The sequence below is a fragment of the Phodopus roborovskii genome, unplaced genomic scaffold (assembly GCF_943737965.1).
Source record: "Phodopus roborovskii unplaced genomic scaffold, PHOROB, whole genome shotgun sequence".
Lineage (NCBI taxonomy): Eukaryota > Metazoa > Chordata > Mammalia > Rodentia > Cricetidae > Phodopus > Phodopus roborovskii.
The window spans coordinates 2,470,701-2,495,153 of NW_026126611.1; the positions used below are offsets into that span (position 1 = coordinate 2,470,701).

Sequence of the window (24,453 nt, forward strand, 5' to 3'; positions counted from 1 at the left end):
GCATAGACCCCACACCTGACCTCAACTCATGAGGAGTGCAAGTTAGAGGAGCCAGCTGAGCCCCAGTCAGACAGACCACGATGTAGACAAGAAAGCTGACCTGGACTTAACTAAAAAGTCGAGGGAAGGAGGAAGGCATGAGATCATTCTCTTCTGGATACAAAACAGATACAGCAGTTTCTCCACCAACACAGTAAGAAAATGGCCCTCGATGAGACCCAACACTGAGGGAGTAAACAGCAACGGCTGGGGGTGATAAGCATGGACTGGGGGCCAGAGACGACACCGGATGATGGACAGCAGAGTCCGTGGGAAGCAACCCTTATTCCTAAGGCCCACGAGTAGATTCTCCTACGGGGAAAGTGTCGGGGTGTCTACAGTGTTTCTTCAATGTTTCCGGTAGAAGGAAAGGAGCTAGAAACAAGGAAGCTAGCGTGTCAAGATGTAGCGTTGATTCCTTAGACCTAGGTGAGGATGAGAGAGTGGCCCTTGTACCGCGCTAGGTTTCCCACGCCTGTGAGGCTGTCGCGCATCCCAGCCCCGGCCCCTCCCCCCCTCCCCCCAGGCTCTGGAATGAAAGCCTTTTGCCTTTTTTGTTGTACAGTGCGGGACAGGGTCAGATCCAAGATGGAGAGAGACATCCTGGCCGAAGTCAATCACCCTTTCATTGTCAAACTGCATTACGGTAAGTGGAGCAAAGTGACCTTCTCTGAGGGGGCCCTGGGAGACGCCTCTGATCACGGGGGAAACTGAGACAGCAACAACTGGTCCAAAAGAAGGAGACCCTCACGGTGGCAGACCCCTGTCTCGTGTGGGGACGGCGGCCTCTTAAGTCCCCTTACTCGTGAGAGTCTCTTTCCTGAAAGATCAGGGCGCCCTACGTCGTCCCAGAAACTGTGAGGTGGGGCTGCCCAGCGTGGAGACATCACCACGCTAATCTCCAGCAAGGTTAGCCTAGGTTGGGGTGGGACATGATGGGGAGTGACGTGAGCCGCGGTGGTGCAGTGACCCCTGGGGGAGGCTGTTGTTGGGGGCTCTTGAGGCTCAGGGCAAGTGTTTCACAGACCTACGTTTCTAAACACCCGTTCTCTGCCTGTGTCCTTCGTCGTCATCATCGGGGAAGGAGGCAGAATTCGTACACGATGGCTGCTCAGTCCTATACCCCACAGAACGCTTCCCTTGTTAAGGAATTCATGTGAACAGAGGGCAGAGAAGGACCAGCGGTCCCTATGACCAGGGAGCGGAGGCTGGGGTGGAATGGGGAGACTTCCAGAGTTCAGGCCTGTCTAGAGCCACGTGGCGCGCCCTTCAGAAAGGACAAAGGTTGGCTCCTCGGTGGGCTGCGGGGCCGGGTGGGACCCAGCCATGGCTCCCCCACTGGCAGGAAAGCCCGGCCCCTCCCTCCTATCCTGCCCTGGGCTGGGCTATGGTCCGACCAAAGCCTGGATGGAGTTGATGTCTAGGGTGTTTTAAAAAACTGGTTAAGCCTTTTATTTAAAAAAAAAAAAAAAAAAAAAAAAAGCTTCTCAAATTTGCATGCCGTCCCTGCTCAGGCCATGCTTATCTTCTTAGGATCATCCAGTTGGAGGGTGTGTGCTGGAGGCCAGGCTGTCTCACGCAGACTTGTCAATGGACGCCCTCCATCCCTTCTGTTTCCCGCTGCCCCTACAGGCACACAGGGCTCACACAGCCGTATACATAGCCCCAACTAAGGGTCTTCCAGTTAGGGGCTGTGATTCTAAATGCTGGCATTCCTAATGGTCCTGGAACTTTTAGAAAATGGAAAAATACATATATTTCAATACACGGAAATAGCAGGCCCCTTTGGCCTGAGTGTAAAACCTGATACCTAATGGTGGATATTTCCTGATGGTGGCCGGGTCATCATGATTGCTGATCCTCTGACACTGACCTGGCCACCGAGGCCGACAGACTCTTCCCGATACTGGAAAGTAATAGCGTCGCTATCATGTGCTCAGTGGGCCCCTGGGTCCACTGTGTAGACTGTGGCCTGAGGGACCAACAACCTCACATACAGCAAGATCTCCCCTTTGACGCACAGAAAGCAGTCAAGTGTAGTCGCTCCCTAATGGTCCCTGAGTACAGGAACACACTTCCGTGGGAGGAAACAAAAAATGTACTTCCATCACCCAAAGTTCCAGCGAGTGGCCTGTCTGTGGGCAGCCGTGCGCAAGGCCTAAGTAATATAGTAGTCCCAGTGGTGGGTGGGTACAACGTGGAACCCAGGCTGCCCTCTCCCCGAGCCTTTCAGCCACCGGGAGTAAAAGGGATAAGGATGGAGGAGAAGGAAAAAGCAAGTTCCAAGACTCCAACAAAAGGGAGAGATGCTGAACTTAGCCCCCCTCTCCTTCTGCTGGGCTCCGTCCCTGGCTGGCTGACCTCCCATTGGTCAGCTGTGCCTGGCTGAGTGAATGGCAGAGTAATAATAGCCTTGTTGAACCTAAGAGACACCAGGCTTCGGGAGAACAGAGATCCGATGCTCAGAGGGAACAATGTTTGCCGGTGAAGTGCTCAACTACATCTCCTCCCACAGCCTTTCAGACTGAAGGCAAGCTCTACCTGATTCTGGACTTCCTGCGGGGAGGAGACCTCTTTACAAGGCTCTCCAAAGAGGTGAGTGACCCATGACGATGGTGACTGTGTGCCTAGGGAAACAGGAAAGAAAGATCATCAAGGAGATGGACACGTGGGCGTGCATGTGTATGACAATTGAGGTGGGCGTCTAGTGTGTGTGATGTAGAAGAGGGTGTGTGGCATGTGTTTTCTGGTCTGTGTGATGGGAAGAGCGTGGTGTACGACGCCTTATTGAATGTGTGGTAAATGTGTGTACCAGCCGTGGTCACACACACCCATGACCCCAGCATTCAGGAAACTGAGGGTTTAACTTCACTGCACGCGCGCTGAGCTACAGGGTAAGATCTGTGCAGCTGAATCAAGGAGCCTTCTGAGCGTGTGCCTCCCATGCTGAGAAGCGTGTGCCTCCCATGCTGGCCAGGTCTTACAAACAGGCTCCTCCTGAGCACTATGCGAGTACGCCTCAAAGCATTGGCCGCCGTCCACTGCCCCTGCCCCAGATGGAAAGGTGACACAAAGTTCATGGTATCATTTGGGGACGGCTGCTTTTGATGGCATCTCACTTCCCCTCCTGGAAGGCACAGTTAACGCCATGTGACCCTCTCCTCTGGGCAGCGCCCCTGTGCGTTTGGGTTTAGGAATACCTTGTCAGGTCTTTGCTCACTGGATGAACCTCGCTGGCTTCTAGCTGCAGCGTTAATTTTGCGTACCGGCCCTACAAGTAAGGACTCTCCAGAATTGCACTGTGAGGGCACTGCGTCCCTCATGACTCAAGGAGCACTGGGCCAGCTTTGTGGGGTGGAGCCCATAGACTGGGGCTAGCTCCTATGGGTACCATCTGACACTTTGCAGGTCCTAAGGCGGCTGTCCTTCCTAGGAGCTGAGAGCCCCGTTTGCTTCACCACACAGGCCCATAACTCAGTCATTTTAGCTCTGGTCTCTGCCACATTCAGTTTTCATGTGGTGTGTGTGTGTGTGTGTGTGTGTGTGTGTGTGTGTGCTTTCGGAGAAATTTCAATGATAATACAGTCTCTTCGACACGGGTGTCTCATGGTAAATGTGAAAGTGGTTGGGAGATGGCCCAGTGAATGAGCACTGCATGCAAGCATAAGGAGCTGAGTTAGGGGCCTACCACCCATCCCAACAGGCTGTGTCGGCAGCTCACTCCTGTGCGCTCAGAACCGCACAGCACTTCCAGGCATGGACTCATGACATTGCAGGACCAACCATCCTAGCCGCATTGGTGAGCTCCGGGTTTGGTGAGATTTCCTGTCTCAAAAAAAAAATAAATAAATAAGGCGGAGAGTAGTGACCAAGGAAGACACCTGAGGTGAACCTCTGGCCTCTAAGCACATGCATGCAAACACATGCACATGTGCCAGAACATGTAAGGATTTGCCCTCCTGTTGATATGAGTATAAAAGCATGAACAGGACAGGACAGAGTTCTGTGAGCCAGTGTCCAGACAGCCACTGGCTCCAAGGCGTCCTGATACTCTAACTGGCCTGGAACGCAGCACCAACCCCGACCATCACAGGCCCCTCTCCAACCAACACGTTCTACCTGGCGGAATGCGTCCCTCTGCAGAGCGCTGCCAGTTTGCATACCAGCCCAAGGAGAAAACAGAAGAGGGCAGAGGGTGGGTAGAGAAGTAAAATCAGAGACCCGTTTTCTGTAAGCCTTCAGCCTCCACAATGTGGTTTGGTTATTTGATTTGCAATGTCCACTATGGATTCACACCAGAGCATTCCTGATAAGACAGGAACCCGGGGTTACGCTGCAGCCCGAGCAGTTTGTAGGTTAAAGGCCGGCTGGGGTTGTGCTCATGAGGCTGTGCAAATCGGCTCCCTCAGGGCACAGAGTGCAACTTCGAGAACTCTCCTGCATTAGGAACGGCAGGAGAGAGAGCATTCTGGGACAGCCCTGGAGTGCTTTCAGACAAGCATTCGTGGGACAAGCTGAACCCTGGTCCTTTCCTCCCCCCCCCCCCCCCCCCGCTCTAGGTCATGTTCACCGAGGAGGATGTCAAGTTCTACCTGGCTGAGTTGGCCCTGGCTCTGGACCACCTTCACGGCCTAGGGATCATCTACAGGGATCTGAAGCCAGAGAAGTAAGAAGAAAGGCATTCACATCCTACTGGGCATCTGCTGCCAGCCCACGTCAGTGGCCGATACCTAGCATTTGTTTCTCAAGTACACTTCAGCAGTGGGCTGGGCACAGTGTCCTGTGGGTGGGTCCCGTGCTGGAGTCCCAAGAAGGCTAAGCAGATGCTGCCTCCTTATCCTACGCAGATGCTCAGCCAGTGCGGGCCTTTGTTGATCATGGTAGAAGCGCCCACTGTGGGAGGCCAAGGCACATCCATTCTTCAACATACAAAGATGTCCGGGCAGATGGGGCCTGAGACGGATTGCACATACCTCTCCCCTGTCCAGTAGCATTTGCCACCATGCCACACAAGACATCGGTCCCCATCACTTAGCCTCTCCTTCTGTCTGTTGTCATTCAGGCATGGATACCTTGCAGCTACTGCCCTAAGCTGCAGGAATATGGTCCGTTGGCCTCTTCTGAGGTGGATAAATAGGAGATGGGTCAGGGTAGTTCTCTCAAGGGATCAGCTGAGGGACGGTGGCCACAGGGTCCCCAGGTCAGTGTGTATTTGGGGCTGAGAATCTGTAATGTTTGCATTCGTCTGTTAATCTAGTCTAAATGAAAACAGGAACTGCCCTGCAAAGTCATGGGGCTCGGGCCCCGATGTGCTATACATGCATGACCTCAGTGGCAGAACTGACCCGAAAACCCAGCACTAACTCACACGCAGACAAGAAAGGACTTCGCGGGTGGTGCTTTATGTTCCTCTGACCAATCATACGGTGTTCCTGGCTGAGTCATAACACCCTGAGACCTCATCCACACTTGTCTCCAAAGGAGGTGTCCCACCAGGACAGCCCTAAGCCACGTGGTCACGATGGCCGGTCCCTTGCTTCTCCTTTAGCTTTCACCTGCCCTACCCTGAGATAAAGACAGCTGCCTCCCTGGAGACGAGGCTGTCAGTCATCTGGGTTTGGGAAGCACCTCCTTGTCTGTGCAGTGAGTTGCTCTGATTAACCTCAACCAGTCACCAGATCGAGTGACCCTGGCCGATCCTGTGGATCAAAGTAGGAGTGATGCTGTCCTCGGGAGCCCACAGGGAATGGGGACTTGTGACCCTTGTCTGACCCCTCCACGGGCGAGAGCAGGAGGCCACAATGATACCTCAAACAGGTTTCATACCGTGACTCCCCTTCACCCACCCATCACCACCTAGGAGGTGATGGCTGAGCCTGGCTTGTTCCCAAGGCTCATGCAAAACTTATCCACACGTTTACCTCCCGATAGTTAGCATGGAGTTCATGAGTCTCGTACAAATCTGTCCCTACTGCTATGTCCCCCACGGAAGACTTCTGTGTACTCGGAGCCACTCTGGGCATCGAGACCCTGGCTCCCATTCACTTGTTTGGGCTGAGAAGGTTCTGGAAGCTGAACATGGTAACATTTAATTACAGGATAAAGACAAAGATTTTTGCGGTCCAATTCCAGCTGTTTGGGGCCGGCTCTTGAAAGTTGCTTAATTCTGGGCAGAGATTCAGTATGGCTGAGAAGCAAAGGGGGGAAACATTTTCCTCTTTAATTGCAACTTGTCATGTTAATTAATATGCTATAATTGTTTCCACAAAACACTGGCTATTCTTCAACCCTGCGTCAGATAGCTTTAATGTTTTGGATACACAGAGAACAACATTTACCCTTTATGTGTGACTGGGGCACAGCTGAGTGACCTTAGCACGTTCAAGCCTCATACACCCTCAACACTCCCGTGGCCAGAATGCTATTGGAGCCCGCGGAGCCCCACGCGGTCCTGGCAAACCATCCCATATGTAGTGAAGCTCGAGTGGAAACTTCCGCTTATGGCAGGCTTCCCTTCCCCTTCCTCTCCAGCCACTTTCCCGTTCTTTAGGGTGGATGGCACCTCCTGGGATCCCATTGGGCAGAATTCATGGCAGTCCTAAAGACAGGTGGTAATGCTGGAGCTGTGCGCCTCAGGGTGTCAGAGCCGCTCAGCCGAGGGTGAAGGGAGAGGATCGGGTGACCTCCATCCTCACTCTCTCACGGAATGGGACACTCTCTACCCCGGCAGGGCAGCGACCCAGGAAGAGCAAGGTGAAGGCCCTGCTCGTGATGTGAAGGGTCCCTAGAAAACAAGCCAGGGGTCCAGGGTTCTGGTGCTGCCAGGCTGGCCCCAGATTCGAAGCCTCGGGCAGCCCAGAATCCCTTTGCTGAACCCTGCCTGTGTGTGGCCCTCACCAGAGGCCAGGATTGGTCCTAAGAGCTGAGGCCAACCCCGAGAGAGTCTGAGACTCTGAGAAGACAGTCTCTGGGCATGAAGGGCCTCCTCCCAGGGCCAGGAAATTTCCTGTGCAGAGGCTGTGGGCTTCTGTGGGCCAGAACAGTCCAAGAGCCCACTCTTCTGTGTTTGGGAGCGGCCCAAGGGTTCCAATCTGTTGACTCAGGAATGTGCAGCCCTGTAGGTCCCTGACCATACCCCATCCCCAGGCTCATGACTACACACTTCCGTCCCTTCCTGAGCTGGTGCAGGCTATCGGACATAAGGCTATCGTGAAAAAAAAACCTATCCAGGATACAGCCATGTCAGAAGCCCAGGCATTGGGCAAGGGCATTTCAGCTACATGGAGCTATGTGCTAGGGAATGGTGAGCTCTGTGTCTTTTTTCCTCTCTCTCTGAAATCTGTTCTTTCCCTTTCTTCTAGTATCCTCCTGGATGAAGAGGGACATATTAAGATCACAGGTTGGTTAAAAAAAAAAAAAATACACAGCTTTATATCCTTATCTCATCTCTGACCTGACTGAAGTTTTGGTGCCCCTCAACCTCATGACGATACGCAGGAAAGCCTCTCTGGAAGTACACACTCACTACCAAGAAGTAAAGCACTTGCTACTGTGCAAGGCATATAGTGTGTATTGTGGTGGGGTTGGTGAGGGGAATGGGGATATAAAAAATATTCCCCCTTTGTAGATGTTAGCCTCAGGAACTTGCCAGGCTGTGGGAGCACCTTAAGCCTGAATAATGCAATGTACTGAGACCCTATAGTCTCTGGGAAGTATGTGATGTGCATCCAGGGTCTGCCCGCATAGACATGGCACTATAGCTCAGTGTCTGCCCACATAGACGCGGGACTGTGGCTCAGGGTTCAGGCGGTGCTGTGTGCTATGTTTATGTTTAGATTTCGGCTTGAGCAAGGAGGCCATCGACCATGACAAGAGAGCCTATTCCTTCTGTGGGACGATCGAGTACATGGCTCCTGAGGTGGTGAACCGGCGGGGACACACACAGAGCGCTGACTGGTGGTCTTTTGGTGTGCTCATGGTAAGGGTTTGTCCCCTGGTGTTCTCTGTAGGAGCGGCTGATCCCCGGCTGAATTCCTCGTCCCAGCTCGAAGCAGAGATGCTGGAAGCTGGCAAGGAATTGGGGGGGGGGACAGCTTCCAAGCCCTCGGCCCCGTCTCTTACCTGCTTGGGAGGAGTGGTGAATTTGAGAGCGGTCTTCCCTGCAACTGTCTCTTGGGATGGGAGTGGGGTGCACATGACACCCGGCCTTCTTCATCATACTTCAGCATCACAGATTTACCAGGAATGTGGACACAGGCAGGGGCTTCTCTGTGAAACATATCTCTCCATTTCAGATGAAATCCTTTGGCTTAGCTGTAAAATTTGGCATGCACCGAAGTGTGAACTAGTAGCCAGTTTCTATTTGCGTCTAGAAATGCTGCTACCCATTTTCCACAAATCCCCAATCCCAGCACGCTCCTTCCCTTCCTCTTCCCATCCCCAGCAGGACGCCATGCTCATGACCCCTCACATCTCCCTGTAGACAGATTCTGTTGCTCTGGAATCTAACATCAGGATCAGGGCATTTCCCAACATCCCTTTAGTTTGAACATTTAACAACAGAAGACGCTAAGATGACGAGACCCTCAGTAGATGTAGTGAGCAAAGCTCAGACAGCCTGGTCCTGGGTATCCAGATATTTCTTTCATTGACATGGCCACCTGTCATCCTCCACCCTGGTGGGACTCACAGCTCTGGCTCACATCTGCCCCTCGGCACATCTTGAAGCCTCAAGGAGCCATGGTTACCAATGCTTGGGTCCTTGGTTAGCTCCAAGGCTGAGACAGTTTAGCCGAGTAAAGCTGCTAACTTCTGGGAGCACTTCCTGCCAGCCAGTTAGGGAGAGTGTTTACCTCTCATTAAGAGATGCTCACAGCACCCCGGGGCAGAATTGTACTTTCCCTAAAGCTGGTTGGTCTTGGAACGTCACAGTATGCGGTGAGAGAATGCAGGGTGGGCCATCCATGTCCCTCTCCCTTGCACCTGAGGCTTGGGCTCGAGGCTGTGATACCCTGAGATTCAAGGCTCCAACGTTCCCACCACTTTTAAAGACCGTCATTCATTCTGCTCCATGAGATCGATCCCAGGAGGTACTGTGCGCCCCCCCCTGGAGAAGCTAGGAAATGGCTGCAGAGGGAGTAACACCCTGAGGGGTGGGTAAGTCTGCCACCGCCACAGGCTTACACCAGTGTGTGCTAGTTGTGCAGCATGAGGGATGAATATCACAAGGGTGGCGATAATGTTGTTCACCACGGTTATTCAGGCTCTTGAGGCAGCCGCTAGAATGCAGCTCTCTTCTGAAGAACCCCAGCCAAGTCCTATGCTCCCCGGATTGTCTCAAAGTGCCTTCCCATACTGATTTCACATATGCTAGAGAGACCCATAGGCTGAGAACCACTGTTCTGGCAGGGTGCTTGCTGGGAGGAAAAACCACTGTTGGGGGTGATGCTGCTCCCTTGAAGTCGTTCTCGCTTCCCTTCCTGCAGACTGAAATCCCCTTGGCCGTAGGTCAAGTGGGGTGTGTCCTTGCAGCCTGGAAACTCAAGCCCCTTCAGGAGCAGGCTGGCCCCGCTGTGTGTCCAGGCTTCCCCTCGTCTCTGGTTGCTGTTGTGGCAAATGGTCTGTAGCCTTGGTCTTGTGAAGGAGGTCATGGGCTCCTGTGCTCTCTGGCAGGCTAAGAACAGGGGGCCAGGCTGGACCCCAATATTAAGTCCTCCCAGACAGGTTCCCCATATAGTCCCGGGCAAGAACTACCTGTGGGAACCTGTCCTTGGCTCCCTCCCTTGGCATTCTGGAATGTCACCACACTACATCTCTCTTCTGTCACCGGGAATGTTTGCAAACTTCCCCCCAACTCAGATGCCATGCCACCTGCCCCAGAGTCCCTAGCACAGCAGCCCTGTACTCTGAGTCTGTTTCCCAAGAAGTACAACACCCCATGATCTTTACGCTGCCTGGGTCTTCCTCTCTCCCAGGGTTTGCAGAGCTGAGGCAGAGAGCTAGCTCCTGCTCCCAAGGGTGTACACACTGTAGTGGCTGCCACACGTACCCACCAGGAGCCACTGTGGTCCAGGTTCTTCTCATGCATACAGGGACAGTCTCCCTGTCCAGTTGTTGGATTGCGTGCAGGGGGAGAGGGGGCAGGGGAGAATGAGCAGAGAGCATGAACTCTGATTGTTATAGCCACCACTGAAAGGAAATCACTAAGCAAATGTTGCTGCCCATAGCTCGGGATACCAGTCAGTAGAGGTGGGCTCCAATCCTGCATCGAAGACTAAACAGCCACAGGTGGGAAGTATCCTTCCCGTTCAACACAGCCACAGGCTCTTTCTTGGAAATGGGACTTCATGAGTGCTATGAATAGACCAAACAGCAAGATTTCCCCTCGCTGGCAGCCAGCCTATTTTGAGATGGTGATTTCTATAATCAGCTTATGAATGCTCATCCTATTTATCAGATGAGCCAGAGCACCCAGCCTTTCATTTTAATTATGTTTGTCTATTTTTAAGCTCTCATCCGGGCTCTGCTGTTCTTGCCTTTTCTTACGTATACATTTGTCACTTCCCGCAGCCTGATATGCAGCGAGTTCAGTGTGACAGGGTAAGCTTCAGCTACCCGAACTGGCAAGGGCCTGTCCAACCCCTTTAAAAGTTGGTTTACAGAAAGAAGGCTGACAGTAATCCACAGCCATGCCTCTCTCCCACCGAAACCTTCCTCTCCACCGAGTCTCACTCCCACTCTGGCGACATATTTATGTGGGAGGTGAAATGACTAAAATTCATTATGTAAATGTTTGAAGCTGTCAAACAATAATAAAGAGACTAAAAACTGTAGCCTCCTTATCTCTCCAAGTTTATGGCTTCACTCTGGTAGCCTGTCGGTGATGGTTAGGTTTTCTTGCCACCTCTGCTGGCTGTGGAAACACCTAGGAGACACACTTCTGGATGGATGTTTGTGGGGCATTTCCAGAGAGGCTTAGCTAAGAAGGAAAGACACACACACACACACACACACACACACTCTCTCTCTCTCAAAAACAGACAGCACCATCCATGGCCTGGAGAGGGAGAGAGGGAGAACCCAGCTAAGCACTGCCCTCTTTCTCTCTCTCTCTCTCTCTCTCTCTCTCTCTCTCTCTCTCTCTCTCTCTCTCTCTCTCTCTCTCTCTCTGCCTCCTGACTGTGCAAACAGTGTGAGCAGGTGCTCGGTGCTCCAGCCTCATGCCTACCGCCCAGCACTGGCTGCCTGGGAATTCTGCCTTCTTTGAGTTGATTTTTTTTCAATTATTTTCCACAGCAATGAGAAGAGTTACTGTGTTGCCACAGCGGACATTCAGGGGACCTTAGATACATTTCAGCCCAGTGCGGTGGCTCTCAGCCTTCCCAACGGCTGCACATGAACCTTTGACACAGCTATTCCCTCATGCTCTGGTGAACCCCAACCCTAGAATTGTTTTGTTGCTACTTCATAACTGTGATGTTGCCACTTTTATGAAGTGTAATGTAAATATCTGATACGAAGGATATCTGGTATACAAACCCTGTGAAGGGTTGAGAAACACTGGTTTAATCCTAGCAGGTGACATCTTAAGTGTCCCGCAGTGGATACTTTGTTGAGGGTTGGCTCAACCCCTGTAACATGATGCTACGGAAGTTTTATAGCAAGCATGAAGTTTTATGCTGTAGGAGGTCCGTGCAGTGGGTACCTTTAGGTGATGGCATCAGGCCGATTGTTTTGGTCTGTGTCTCCCAGGATTTTCACAATGCAAAGCAAAGACCGGAGCTGTAAGTTGTTAAGGGGCACAGGCAGGTGCAGTGAAAATACCAAGTCCCACAGGCTTAATGAGACGGAATAAAGTCTCCTGCAGCCAGGCTGCTGCCTCGTGGCGTAGATCACAGCGAAAGACGCACCGCACCTTGGGCGCCCTCACCATTTCTGTGAGCTTTGGTACCTCATGTGCACAGCACGGGTTTGCTGCTGCCTTCGCCTCTCTCACAGCAGCCGTGCTGGGGGTGGGGTGCAGGTGGCAGCGGTCGGTTGTGGTGGTGGTGGTGATTGTGGGATCCCAGACCTCAGCCTCTGGAGCACAGAGTCAACACTGCAGTGTGATTAAGAACTCCACCCCCACCCCCTGCAATCAGCAAGGGTTGCCCTCAGGCCCCACCTTATCTCAGCTCCCTTCCTGGCTGGTGGGGGAGTCTGTGTGAGGTTAGTGGTGCCACATTGTCCCCACCAGATTTTACTAATGGGCTGTACCCAGGACCCTTCCCATCACAGACAAAAACAGAGTCATGCGGGAGTCAGCGCGAGCAACCTACTCCCTGCTCCTCCTTCCCCTGCCCCCCCCCCCCCCCGCTTCTGACCCCTCTCCTGCTGCAGCTCTCCACAACAGCCACCAGGGAGAGGGAGCCCCTAAACCACATGTAGTGATAGTCATTCACTGCGTTCACCCTTCCTGCATCTCTCCAGCTGGAGTGCGAACCTGGAGGCCAGGCTCCCCAGTGTCTCCCCCACACACACCCCTCCCGTGGCTGCTGTCCCACTGACTGATGAAGGAACAAACTCATCGGCTCTGTTTCGTTCTACAGTTCGAGATGCTCACCGGGTCCCTGCCATTCCAGGGGAAGGACAGGAAGGAAACAATGGCTCTCATCCTCAAGTGAGTGTGGGCGCCCAAAGTACATTGACTCCCTGCCCCCTCCCCGGGGAGCAGAGCCTCCTGTGTCTAGAGCTGAGGAGCAAGAGGGATGCTGGGTTCAAGGGAGCCATCTGCACTTTCATACTCAGCATGGATGGAGTGTGTGCTGGCTGTGTGTGTGTGTGTGTGTGTGTGTGTGTGTGTGCTGGCTGTGTGTGTGGGTGTGTGTGGGGGGGTGTGTGGGTGTGTGTGTGGGGGGAAGCCTGGCTGTCCTGGAGACCCACTGTGGAATTCTGATGAACTTTCGGGCTTAGAGATAAACTCACGTAGATTGTCCAGTGCTGGCTGGCAGCGTTTGGGTGCAGACAGCTTCAGCTCTATTCTCCTGCAGACTCATTTACCTAGAGAGCAACTAGTGCTCTCAGAACCACAGACGAGGTGGTCAGACTGCTCTCTGACCCTTGGTCACCTGCCGTAAAGTCCTAGGTGAGCATCAGAGAAGGACAGGAAGTGGAGAGATGGGAAGCCCAAATCAGTAAGGGTCTCCTGGGGAAGTCAGCACTGGCCTTGGGGCCCCTCCAGAAATACCGGCATAGAAGGATGTTACTACACTTACGAGGCATAGTTATTGCAAGCCACGCCGTTGTACCTTCCTCCCGTACACACAGGATAAAAGGTGATGTAGGAAACCCTACTGCAAGGACTTGCATTCTTCAGAATCTCCCTGTGGCTCTTCCAGGGCAGCCAGGGAGCCATGCTGACTACTGGGCAGCTGCCCATAGCTGCGCCCTGTGTTCTTCCGGGGACACCTCTGTCCCCTGGGTATTAATGGGAACTTGATTGGCTCTTGATGAAATCTGGAGCCGTCCCGCCCACCCCCAGCAAACCCACATGGCCCCATGCCTGTCTGGGCTGAGGGTCAGCTCACGCTCAGTGCCGGTCTCCAGTAAGGTCCAGGGACTCCAGGGGTCAAGATTCCTGTTGTGGTTCTTTGGGATGCTCCTTGCTCAGACATTCTCCATAGTTGTACAGCAGCCCTTGCCAGAGAAGGTGAGAACCATCATTTCCAGGATGCTGGGCAGGAACTCACCACCCTCTCTTGCTTAAAAGAACTTGGTGTTGTGAAAACTTTGTTTTGAAAAGCCGATAGTATAGGTGCTCAGGGAATCGCCGTTGCTGCTTTAAATCGACTGTTACGTAGCAGGTGTGAAAAGTGTCACACTTCCGATTTTGAACGTGGTCAACAGCTAGGTACAAGCCACATGAGCCGAGTGTCTTGGTTTTAAGGGAAAACGTGCGTCCTCGGGGCCGAGTGCCAGCACTACCTCTCAGGGTGTCTGGGGTCGGTTCCTTGCAGGCAGAGTAGCCTTGCAGAACAGGAGACTGTGCTGATCTTTGCCTGGTGGCTTCTCACTGCCATCCCATTCTGTCTTCCAGAGCCAAGCTGGGTATGCCACAGTTCCTCAGTGTGGAGGCGCAGAGCCTGCTGAGGGCCCTGTTCAAGCGGAATCCCTGTAACCGGCTGGGTAAGGAAGGGTTCCTGCGACAACCGCTCCTGCAGGCTGCACTCTAGATGCCCCCCACCTTAGGAATGTAGGGGTCACCGTTCTGTGTCCCCATGGGAGCATGCAAGGCTCCCTTCCTGTGCCCCAACTCTGACAGACCGCATGTTTCGCCTTGCTGAGCAGGGGGAACACTCACAGGTGGTCTGAGCTGCACAGATACACGGTCTTATCGGGATCTGTGAAAGCCGGGTGATTCTCAAGTAGCATAATTAGTTTTGTTTTGAATTCTCCGCTTTTACACAAAGTCTCTCTCTCTCTCTCTCTCTCTCTCTCTCTCTCTCTCTCTCTCTCTCTCTTCCTGGTCTTTTGTCTCTCACTTTACGAACCCCATAAACCACAGACGGTGTGGTTCAAAGGTCACTTCTGCTTTTGGCCTCTCCAGTTGACAAGCCCAGCACATACAAAGCCCATACTTACTCTAGCATTAGCCAAGCACAGCCCCCTTCCCCGACCATACAGGGTGTTTACCCCTCGGCCTGGAAACCCTTGGGGATGCACTGAGACATAGAGATGTGAGTGCAGCTTGCTGGCTGTATGGTTTACCCCACAGATGAGCAGAAGGAACACAGGCCATTGGCTCCAGCCTCACAGATAGAAATATGTCATTCAGAGGTGAGCCAGGAAATATTTCATTCTAGAAGAAACATTAGATTTTCCTCTCTGCCTGGCTCAGTCCCAAGGAAGCTTATTTACTTTCTTTCATGTATCAGCTTCAATTCAGGGAGCTTCTGCAGTAATTTATAACCTTTCAGTTATTTAAAAAAAAAAAAAAAAGTAAAGCTACTATTAAAAGCACTGGCCCGCTTTCTAGGCACGTCCTCCTAGCCTGTGACGTGGCTTGTATACGGTGAATGGGGTCTAAGGAATACAGTCTGTTGCTGTGCTAGCTACCCCAACAGTGGACAGGAAAACAGGTTCACATTCGATTTCTAATCCAGGCTTCATGCCACACACACAGCTCTTCCCTCCTGAAGCTGCTTTAGAAAAAGTCAACTTCGTGCACTTACCAAAGGCGCATCTACCGTAGTTGTCCCCGTCCAGATAGATGCCCTTGGCACCATTTCCCTCCTCACCCATGGCCATCCGTCGCAGACACAGGGAAGCTATCTGGGGTGGGGACATCCCCAGTGAAAATGGCAGCTTCACACCTGACACGGAGATGCCTGCTGGGGGGGCATGGGTGACCCTGCCTGGAGAGGGAGCTTGTCCTGTACCCTGTGATTGCGTCGGTGGCCACTGCGTGTTCACTGGGCGGCCTCGGTGGGGACTTTACACTTGGGCCCAAGGGCTGGGACTTGGGACAGTTCACCAACTCGCCAGAGTAGTTTCCCTGGCAGGATCTCACCAAGATGACCAACAGGAGTGTGGAAAGTCCCAGGTAAGCAGCTGTGGTCCCATGAGAAGCCAGGCCCCGGCAGGGGAACGTGTGGAGCCACACTGGACCCCTTGGCGTGGACGTGCACACAGGGTTGTGTGTGAGTGTGTGTTAGGCTCATGATTTGGAGGAAACCATGGGCCAGGTTGTCCCTGTGCTGTCGTTCTTGGAATAGTATGCAAGTCTCAGATTGGACCTGAGACCTCGGCCAAGAATCACTGTGACTTCTCATAGGGCTGAGTGGATTATCATCCTTACTGGGTAACGTGAGGCTTGCGTGTGTATGGCCCGAGGTCCCCATAGCTCTCTGAACTGCCTGCTTTACCTCGCTGTGTTCCTTGGTTCCTGATGGAGAATGCAGTCAGGGACAGTGGCCCATGCTCACTCAGGTCTCCTGCAAGAAAGACCCCATACCCTGCAGGTTGGGGCGTGGAGGACGGGACACCCATTCTCAGACAGGGAGCTCAGTGATTGCTCCCAGAACTGCCCCTGACTACACTTGCTCCAGGGCAAGTGCATGTGCCCCAGGCCAACCTGCAACCCCTCTTTGGTGAGCTCAGATGAGCCTGGCTGGGCACTTGCTCTCGGAACTGAATTTTTTTTTTTTTTTTTTTTTTTTTTTTTTTGAGAGGCTGAGGATGGTACCAGGGTATTGCTCATGCTAAGCACACCTTCAACCCTTTTATTGACTAACCCAGGTTCCCCTGTAATCCGCTTTGTAGCTCAGGTAGGCTTTGAAGTTGAGTGCATTCCACCTCAGTCTCCAGTCAGAGTGTACCTGGACACTCCTACCCCTCAGAACACACTGCTTCTGAATCCCTTTGTAGCACTCAGATGCCCCCAAATTCAGGAGGGTGACTTCACACATCACTACCACTCACCTCTGAGCCCCGGGACCCTGTCCAGAGCCCTGCCCTGCCCCTGTCCATCTTCTAAGTGTTTGGTCCTAGCCTGTTCTTTCTTGTGAGCCTGGGACACGCCTTGGTGCACCTTCCTGGGTGGCCTACACGGTCCAGTGTAAGTACAGCCATGCTGAGTGGGACCCTGAGGAAGTTATGGGATGGTGACAGCCTGTGACAGACGTGACAGCTGCTACTTAGTGACCAGGTCACTGCGTGTGACTGAGCGCCGTGCCCCAGCAGCCACCCCCTGAGTCAAGGGCTCGTGGTAGCGCTGCAGAGTAGTTGAGGGAACTCTGCTGCCTTTATAAACAGGGAGGCATCCGTGAGAATTGCTTTGGGCTGCAACAACATGCTTGCTGCTTGCCCCTCCCACAGTGGGCTCTGCGCTGATGCAGGTTTTGCCTGGAAGCTGGACTGTGGTTATTGGAAGCCTCCACCCTCCACCCCCCTTCCCACAGTCCTGGTGTTCTGTCCTCTGTGTTCTCACGCTTGGCTGGCTTGTGAGCACAAAGTAGCCACAACAGCCTGTTTCTTTTGTGTGTGTGTGTGTGTGTGTGTGTGTGTGTTGTGTGGTATTGGGATAAAACAAAAAAGCCCTGGTCCTCTGACACCTTCCAAATTCGGGTGGGGCTATCGATTGAGTGACCTCCAACCTTGCCAAAGTCTCAGTGGCATTGATGGTACCCTGGGACACTGGTCTGAATGCATCCCGTCATAATCCCAACTGAATAGCGACAGCCAGCGCCAGTCAACCACACTTTAGGGATCGCATCCTCCAGACAGGTTGACAGATGTCCCGTGGTGTGTTTCCATCACACGCCAGCTAGCTGGACCACAGCTGTGGGCCTCACTCAGTCAGAGTACTGAGGCTGTGCCTGTGCCTCATGGTGGATGCTTCCGTTTAAAGGGAGCACACGGCAGCCCGGGGTGACCTGTCTGTTTTAGAAGGAAGGGGAAGAGACAGGTCAGATGTGCTCATCTCCCAAGTGGGAGGAGAGGGCACCTTTTCCACCCCATGCTCCTCAGCAGGCTGGCTCTGCATATAGTAACCACAAAGGGAATCAGTTAGTATTTAGAGACGGTGACGCACAAGGGCCCAGCTCGGCCGCCTTGGGACTGCTCCTTGGCAGTGGACACTATGCAGTCCTATTTCCCTACCCCGAGGAAGGCCACACTGCCACCCTGTAACAGACAGGTGAGCAGGAGGAGGTGGTGCAGCTGTTACACCTAGTCACATTTGTGCACCACACAAGAGTCTTCGGGTGAAGACACAAAAAGACACTGGTAATGTTTTTTGGGTTTGATGGAACAGCCCACAGAAATGGGGCTGAGGAAGGCTCCAGTTGTTGAGTGGAGACCAGAGTGCTAAATGTGGAAGCCCAGGATGGCGTGGGTATATTAGCGGAGGGTGTTCAAGTGTGAAGGAAACCTGGGTAAGCATGGCCAATAGAAGGGACCCTTTTCTGGGGTCACTGGGGTATTCAAGATGTCCCTGTGTAATTAGAACTTGTGCAGCAAAGGTTGGTTAGTAGAGGTGAAGTCTGAATGTCACAGTCCTCTGTGTCTGCCTGGCACTGAGGAACCCGCTGCAGAACCATGGATCCTGCAGAGAGACACTCCAGACGAGACAGACCCATTTTGCCTGACTCCAGGGTCTTGTCAGTGCCCGTGACAGGAGACGATTTGCAGGCATCCTCCTAGAACAGGGGAGGCTTGAGTGGTGTTTGGTGAAGGCCCTGTAACCTAGCAGCTCTGGCTTCCACATCAGCACAAACACATTCCCACCCCCCCCCCTCAGGCCCGGAAATCTGCTCCCTGCTATTTGTCAAATGTGTTCAGTCTAGATAAAAGCAGAGCCAAATCCGCGGCAATCTGGTTTAAAATATTTCAGGAGAGGACTAGGCTCACATTGAAGACTAATGAGCACGTTTTATTCTCTAAAGGTCTCCACAGCTTTAAAGACATGGCTTAAGAATCCTCCCACCAATGCGCAGTCTTAGAGCAATGATCAAAGCATCAGCTCTTTTTGCCGAGACTGCAAACCCCAAACTTGGTGCCAGAGAGTAACATGGGAGATTCATAAACCCCCAACAACAGCTTGTCTAGCATGACCCCCCCCCTTTGTTCTTGCAGACTATACTGCAAGCCATGTGTTTGCAAAGGTTCTTAAAACAGGCAAGGCATGCCTCACTGGACAGGTGTACATCCTGAGCCCTGGCAAGGTGGGTGGCATTCATCATTAGGACCCAGAGGAGGTGAGGCCCTTGGTTCTTCAGTCACCAGGACTGGACTGTCTCTTCATCTGGACTTCTAGTCGTCATCAAAGGGGTCCAGGGACAGTGGCCCAGGAGGACAGCTTTGGAAGTCAGGCCATTGGCTCTAGAAGTTACTTCCATAGCATCAGAGCACCCCCTCAAATAGAGAGCACTAGGCACCATGACCTCAAAGCCCTGGGCCTGTGGTCTGGGTTACAGCAAGGGAAATAGAACAAAGAAGCCTGGCCATGAGTTCTGAGATGAAAGGTCTACGTCAGGTCTGGGAATAAAGGCGGAGTCCTGGGTAGGGATGTCAGAGCTGAGTCTGGAAGATCTCCCATCTACAGTTCAGCAGGTGTGGGTTGGAGCAGGCTACATAGCCTACAGTTGCATGAGTTGTTCGTCCCAAGTCGGGGACACAGAGGCTGTCTGAGCCTGAGCCCTTCCCTGGTTCCCTTTTGTGTGTTTTCCTATCAGACTGTGGCAGCAACCGAACCACACAGACTGAGACTGGTGTGTGCATAAAACCTAGTGTGATTGGTCCTTCCAAGCCGCCTGAGAGGTGGGAGATGATCAGAGCAGAGGACCAGAGGGTCAGCATGACCCATGGGATGGATGCTCACGCCTCTACCCGCAGAGACTACAGTCTTGATTTCACAGAGGACAGGTCACCATGGCACCTCAAGATGGCCTTGTGCTACCCTTCATGGTGCCCTGCTAAGAGGTGCCTTGGGAAGGAGGAGGAGAAGCATCCTCTAGGGCTCCAGGAGCAGAAGCATTCTCTAGAGCTCCAGGAGCCGAGTCACGGTGGACTCAGGAGCCATTAGGCCTTAGAGCCAGGAGAAGGTTTACTGTGGAATACTAAAGATCAGAAAAACAGATAGGCTGAATAGATGTTTACTCAGGAAGAAATAACTTATAACAGAGACAGATGAACGCCAGCAGGTTCCCGTCCCAAGGATGCTTCTGGATGCTCTCTGTCTCTGTCTCACCAGAGGTTGGGCTACAGTATTTGCTGCTGCCGCCGCTGCTGCTGCTGGTGGCGGTGGTGGCGGTCATTCATTTCCCACCCCTGGGACAGGAACTGACAAGATGCCCTTGATCCAGTTTCCAGCTGGCTGAGGCTAGCCCTGCTCGACTCATGATAGCAGAGCCTGGGCTCCTTGCCTGCCTGCAATCCTCAGAGCTTTGCTTTTTAATTAATTCACCTTATTTAGAGCAGTGTAAGTTTAAAGAATTGAAGGGAAGCACACAGCCCCTCCCCCACAGTCTCCTCTCAGGTTCACACCGGGTGGATGTGGGGTGTTCACAGTTGATGAGCACATTCCTGCTCTGGTGTTGAGAAACATCCAGAATGATCTCACAGCCTCTGACATCCCCCGTCGCCTGCCAATCCCTGCTCCTGTCCAGTACACAGCTTGGGATCTTGATATAAACAAAGCAAGGGGAGAGGTCAGGTAGACGCGATGGATGAGCGAATCAGACAGAGAACCACAGAGCGTCTCCGAGTGACAGTGACCTAAGTTATGCAAGGGTTGGACGTGGTAGAGGGAACACCGGGCGAGGCTCCACGCTTCAGTACTCCCAATCTCCTTTTCCTTTCTTGAGATTCTCCCTTCCCCTGGCGAACGCCACCGCAGCCTGGCCAGACACTCGACAAGTACTCTCTGGCTCTGTCGTGCCTTGTCCAGTCCTGGAATCTGGCTTGATGCTGCGTTCTGAGAGTTGCAATCATGGCTTTTGACTATGACAGCCACCTGCTCCTCTCTGGGCATCCTGGCATAATACCTGGAGCAGGGAATCTGGAGCCTACACTTTTCCTTTACCACTTCAGCTGCTGGCTTCAGCCCTGTCACAGCCTTGGAGTCACACGGAGGCCATGGGCAAGTGTGTCAGTTTCATCTCTCAGGAAGCCCAAGCCAGAGCTTGCCCTGCTGAGAGCTCTCTTGTCTGTCGCCTGTCACGTAGCAGTCGGAGATAACACGTGGCCTTGGACTTGCACTCACACATGCTCTCTGTTCTGTTGTGACAGGTGCCGGCATTGATGGCGTGGAGGAAATTAAGCGTCACCCTTTCTTTGCCACCGTGGACTGGAATGTAAGTGGCCCGCAGAGGGTTCCACTGTACACGACACATGTCAAAGGGAGGGTGGAGGGAATACTGCAGTTGTTTGGTGCACATGTCCTCTCTGTCTGCACTAAGAGTCTGCGACATACACAGACTGTTCGTCAGCCTGTGGGTGAGCATGCTCGCGACCCTCAGCGGGGCTGGTTTCCCAGAGAGGTGCCCTGCCCATTGAGCCCACAGCGTCCATCCTCTGGCACCTGCCCTAGCCATGCTAATGCTAGCTTCTGCTGGGGTGGAAGGCTTGTGTGGGGTGAAATGCATACGACAGCCTTCGGGCTGTCCCCCTCTCCCATGGGGGGACATGCCTCTCAATACCCAGGCCATCACACGTGGGGATTTCATTTCCAGAGCTGAAGTTAACCCCAGAGGAATTTGTAGCAGAATATTGAAACATTAGTCTGGGTGTAGCTCAGTGGCCGTGCACTTGTGAGGCCCTGGGCTCCATCCCCAGCATTACAAAAAAAAAAAGAGCAAACTCAAGATTTTCGTTACACATGAAGCTTACTTTCTACTCTGCCTACCCCCTTCTCTGCCATCTCTCAGAGAACACACTAGAACCACAGGGATAAGATGGTGTGCACAGGAGCTCTGCTCTCTTGTTCCCTGAGTCCCACCCAGACTCCAGATCGGCGTGTTTCTGAGTGCTGGCTTTACAGTTCTCATTACAGAACTTGTTTAAATGAGGTTTCTTCCACCAGGCCAAGCCAAAGAGAAGCAGGTGTATTGTCAGGGTGCCTGCATCTCCCAGAAGCTGCTCAGGGAAAAAAAAATCAGACTGCCCACTCCCTGAAGCCAAAGAGGACAGGACCTTGCCGAACATCCTGCTTGGTCCATGGACAGGCTCCTCATCGCCCACTGTGGCTAAGCCTGAGGGCCCCGAGGAGACACCGTCTGTGGAGACTGGCTCCAAGACAGACTTCATCCTGAGGGATGATTAGTGCAGCGTAGCATATGGGGTGAGAAAGACAGGCCGTTGGGGTGGCAACTCCTCTCCATGGTAGGGGACATACATTGGTTTTCCCCTGCCAATGTACCATTCCTGTTAATTGATTTGAGCATGCACGTTGAGGCTCTTTGTCTCAGGTTCTTCCCAGGCTGCGGATAACCACATTCATCTCACTGGGAGAGAGGCTGTGAACAAATGACCCAGTGCTGTGTCACAAGTTTTGCTGCATACAAGCAGGCTGGGAAGACGGAAGTGGGAACGTGGAATCCTGCCCTAATCCACCTGCTTCACTCTTCACATCTTCCTGGACCTGTATTTCCCAAGCCCCTTGCTCCGCCCCCTCCTCTCAGTCCTCTCTTCAGGGTCACCATAGGAGACCTGCCTTGTCCCCCTGACCCAGCCTTGCTCCTCTGCTCCCATGCCCCACCAGTTTTGAAGATGTCACATGGTGTCCCTGGTTTGTGATGAGTGTCCCTTTCTGTCTCTTGTCTTAAATGTGAGCTAAGGGAAGTCAGGACCTCTGACTCATAAGGTTTGACCCAGGCCTCTAAACAGGCCATGGGAAGCTTCACAAAGATGCCTTTGAGAGAGTGAGGTGGTGTGGAGAAGGGAGGGGGGAGGGGAAGGGGGAATAAGAGCCACCGATGATGAGTCAGGAGCAGCATGAGATCCCAGAAGTCTCTCTCAGGCCAGGATGGTGCCTGTGAAGGAGCACACACACACACACACACTCACACACACACACATTCCCTTGTATACTTCTGTCCTTCCAAAACCCTGCCAGGGAATGGGGAGGGAGTTGCTGGATCAGGGAGGGGGTCAGGAAGTTGCTGGGGTAGAAACAGCTTGAGTTCTAGTGCCTGTACCTGGAGAGGAAGAGAAATCCTCAGCCATACCCACAGGTGGTGACCCATAGGTAGCACCTGGTCAGAGGACCTGGCTGAGAAGGAACTTTGTTGAATGTCAATCTAAGGACATCCTGGAGCAGGCAGTGGCCACAGGGGTGTGTGAGTATTGGGGTTTCTAGGATTTGAGCTGTAGATGGGTCTGGAACCCAGAGTTCTTGTTCTATTGCTGTTGTTACGGCAAAATAATCGGACAAAACACAACCTGCAGAAGTCAGGGGTTTGCTTCTCCTTATAGGTTACAGCCCATTATCGCTAGGAAGTAGAGGCAGCAGGAACATGAAATAGTTGATTACATTGTATCTAATAGGTTACAGCCGATTCATTATCTCTAGGAAGTCAAGGCAGCAGGAACTTGAAACAGTTGATTACATTGTATCTAGTTCTAGGTTACAGCCCATTATCTATGGCTGGGAAGTTGAGACAGCAGGAACTTGAAACAATTGATTACATTGTATCTAGTCAAGAGCATACAGAAAGAATGCAGGCATGCTCCTTGGGAACAGCTGTTTCTCAACTCCTAACAGAGTTCAGGACTGCCTGACTAGGGAATGATGCCACCTACAAAGGGCTTAATTGATGAGCTTTCCACATCAATTAAGGTGATTAGGACAATCTTCCACAGGTGTGCCCATAGGCCAGCCCCAGGCAGACAGTCCCTCATTGAAACTTCTCAGGTTCTTCTAGGTTGTATCAGCTTGACAATTAAACCATCACACTGGGGCAAGGCTGAGCTAGTGTGTGCTATAGAAAGCTAGGTCTGTGGGGTCCCTTCTGCAGCCATGTGCATTCCATAGACTACACCAGGCTCAGAGCCTGCCATGGCCTTTCTGTCGTTGGAGAACGATGTCCCTTCGATGCAAACATAGACACTGAACTCATGTTCTAAGGAGGGGCCCTTCTGTATCATTTGAAATTAATCCAGGCTAGAATAATGTGGGGAATTGTTGTCATTTGCTTCTTTTGGCGTTTGCATTTATTTTGTTTGGCTTTAAAAGAGGCCCTTTGGGGTCACTAGGGCCACATATGTTTATTCTCACCCTGTCCTTACGAGACAGTACCCGCAGAGTCTGGGGTGATGGCAACCTTCTTTCATCTGTGGCTCTAATAAATAGTCCTGCATGGTAGAGGAGCCCAGAAACCTGCTGTCATGCTAACTTACCTACCATAAGCCATGTTTTAGCATGCCTGGGTGCAGTAGAAGTGAGGTATGCCTACAGCATGGTGATAGCATGGAACCCTGTCCTAGAGGGTGGACAGGTGTGCCATGAGGCAAGCTGTTTAGCCATAGCAGTAGTGTGTGAGTATCCAGTTCAGAGAAAACAAACAGGGAGATGGTGAGCAGGAGGTAACCAGGAGAGGGAGTCGAGGAAGGAAGGAAGAAAGGAAGGAAGGAAGGAAGGGGCCCAGCTAAGAACACGGGGCTAAACAGTTCTGAAAGAACCGTGTATGGGCTCTAGAGGCCTTGATAGTCAATGTGAGGCCTTGCTGGTCTGATCTGACCTAGCCCTCTGTCTCAGCTGTCCTTCCCCTCACAAGTGGTCCAGGTGTCACCCTTGTGTGGCCACAGCAGGACTCCACCGTGCGCGTGCGTGCGTGCATACACACATGCACGCACACGCGCGCGTGCGCGCACACACACACACACACACGCCCCAGGCCGTTGGGCTTTGCTTTGTTCTGCACTGTCCTGTATCTCTTC

At 52.7% G+C, this 24,453-nt stretch overlaps 1 protein-coding gene across 2 annotated transcripts in view; it reads left to right on the top strand.

The window, feature by feature from the left end:
- The window catches only part of Rps6ka2 (ribosomal protein S6 kinase A2), a 192,696-nt gene that overhangs the window by 143,745 nt on the left and 24,498 nt on the right, over positions 1-24,453 (top strand). For both annotated transcript variants that reach the window (XM_051205997.1, XM_051205998.1), the window contains 8 exons: positions 605-685; positions 2,555-2,634; positions 4,599-4,705; positions 7,401-7,438; positions 7,875-8,017; positions 12,627-12,697; positions 14,114-14,202; positions 20,806-20,870. In XM_051205997.1, coding sequence (XP_051061954.1) covers positions 605-685; positions 2,555-2,634; positions 4,599-4,705; positions 7,401-7,438; positions 7,875-8,017; positions 12,627-12,697; positions 14,114-14,202; positions 20,806-20,870 — 674 coding nt within the window. The remainder of the gene's footprint in view (positions 1-604; positions 686-2,554; positions 2,635-4,598; positions 4,706-7,400; positions 7,439-7,874; positions 8,018-12,626; positions 12,698-14,113; positions 14,203-20,805; positions 20,871-24,453) is intronic.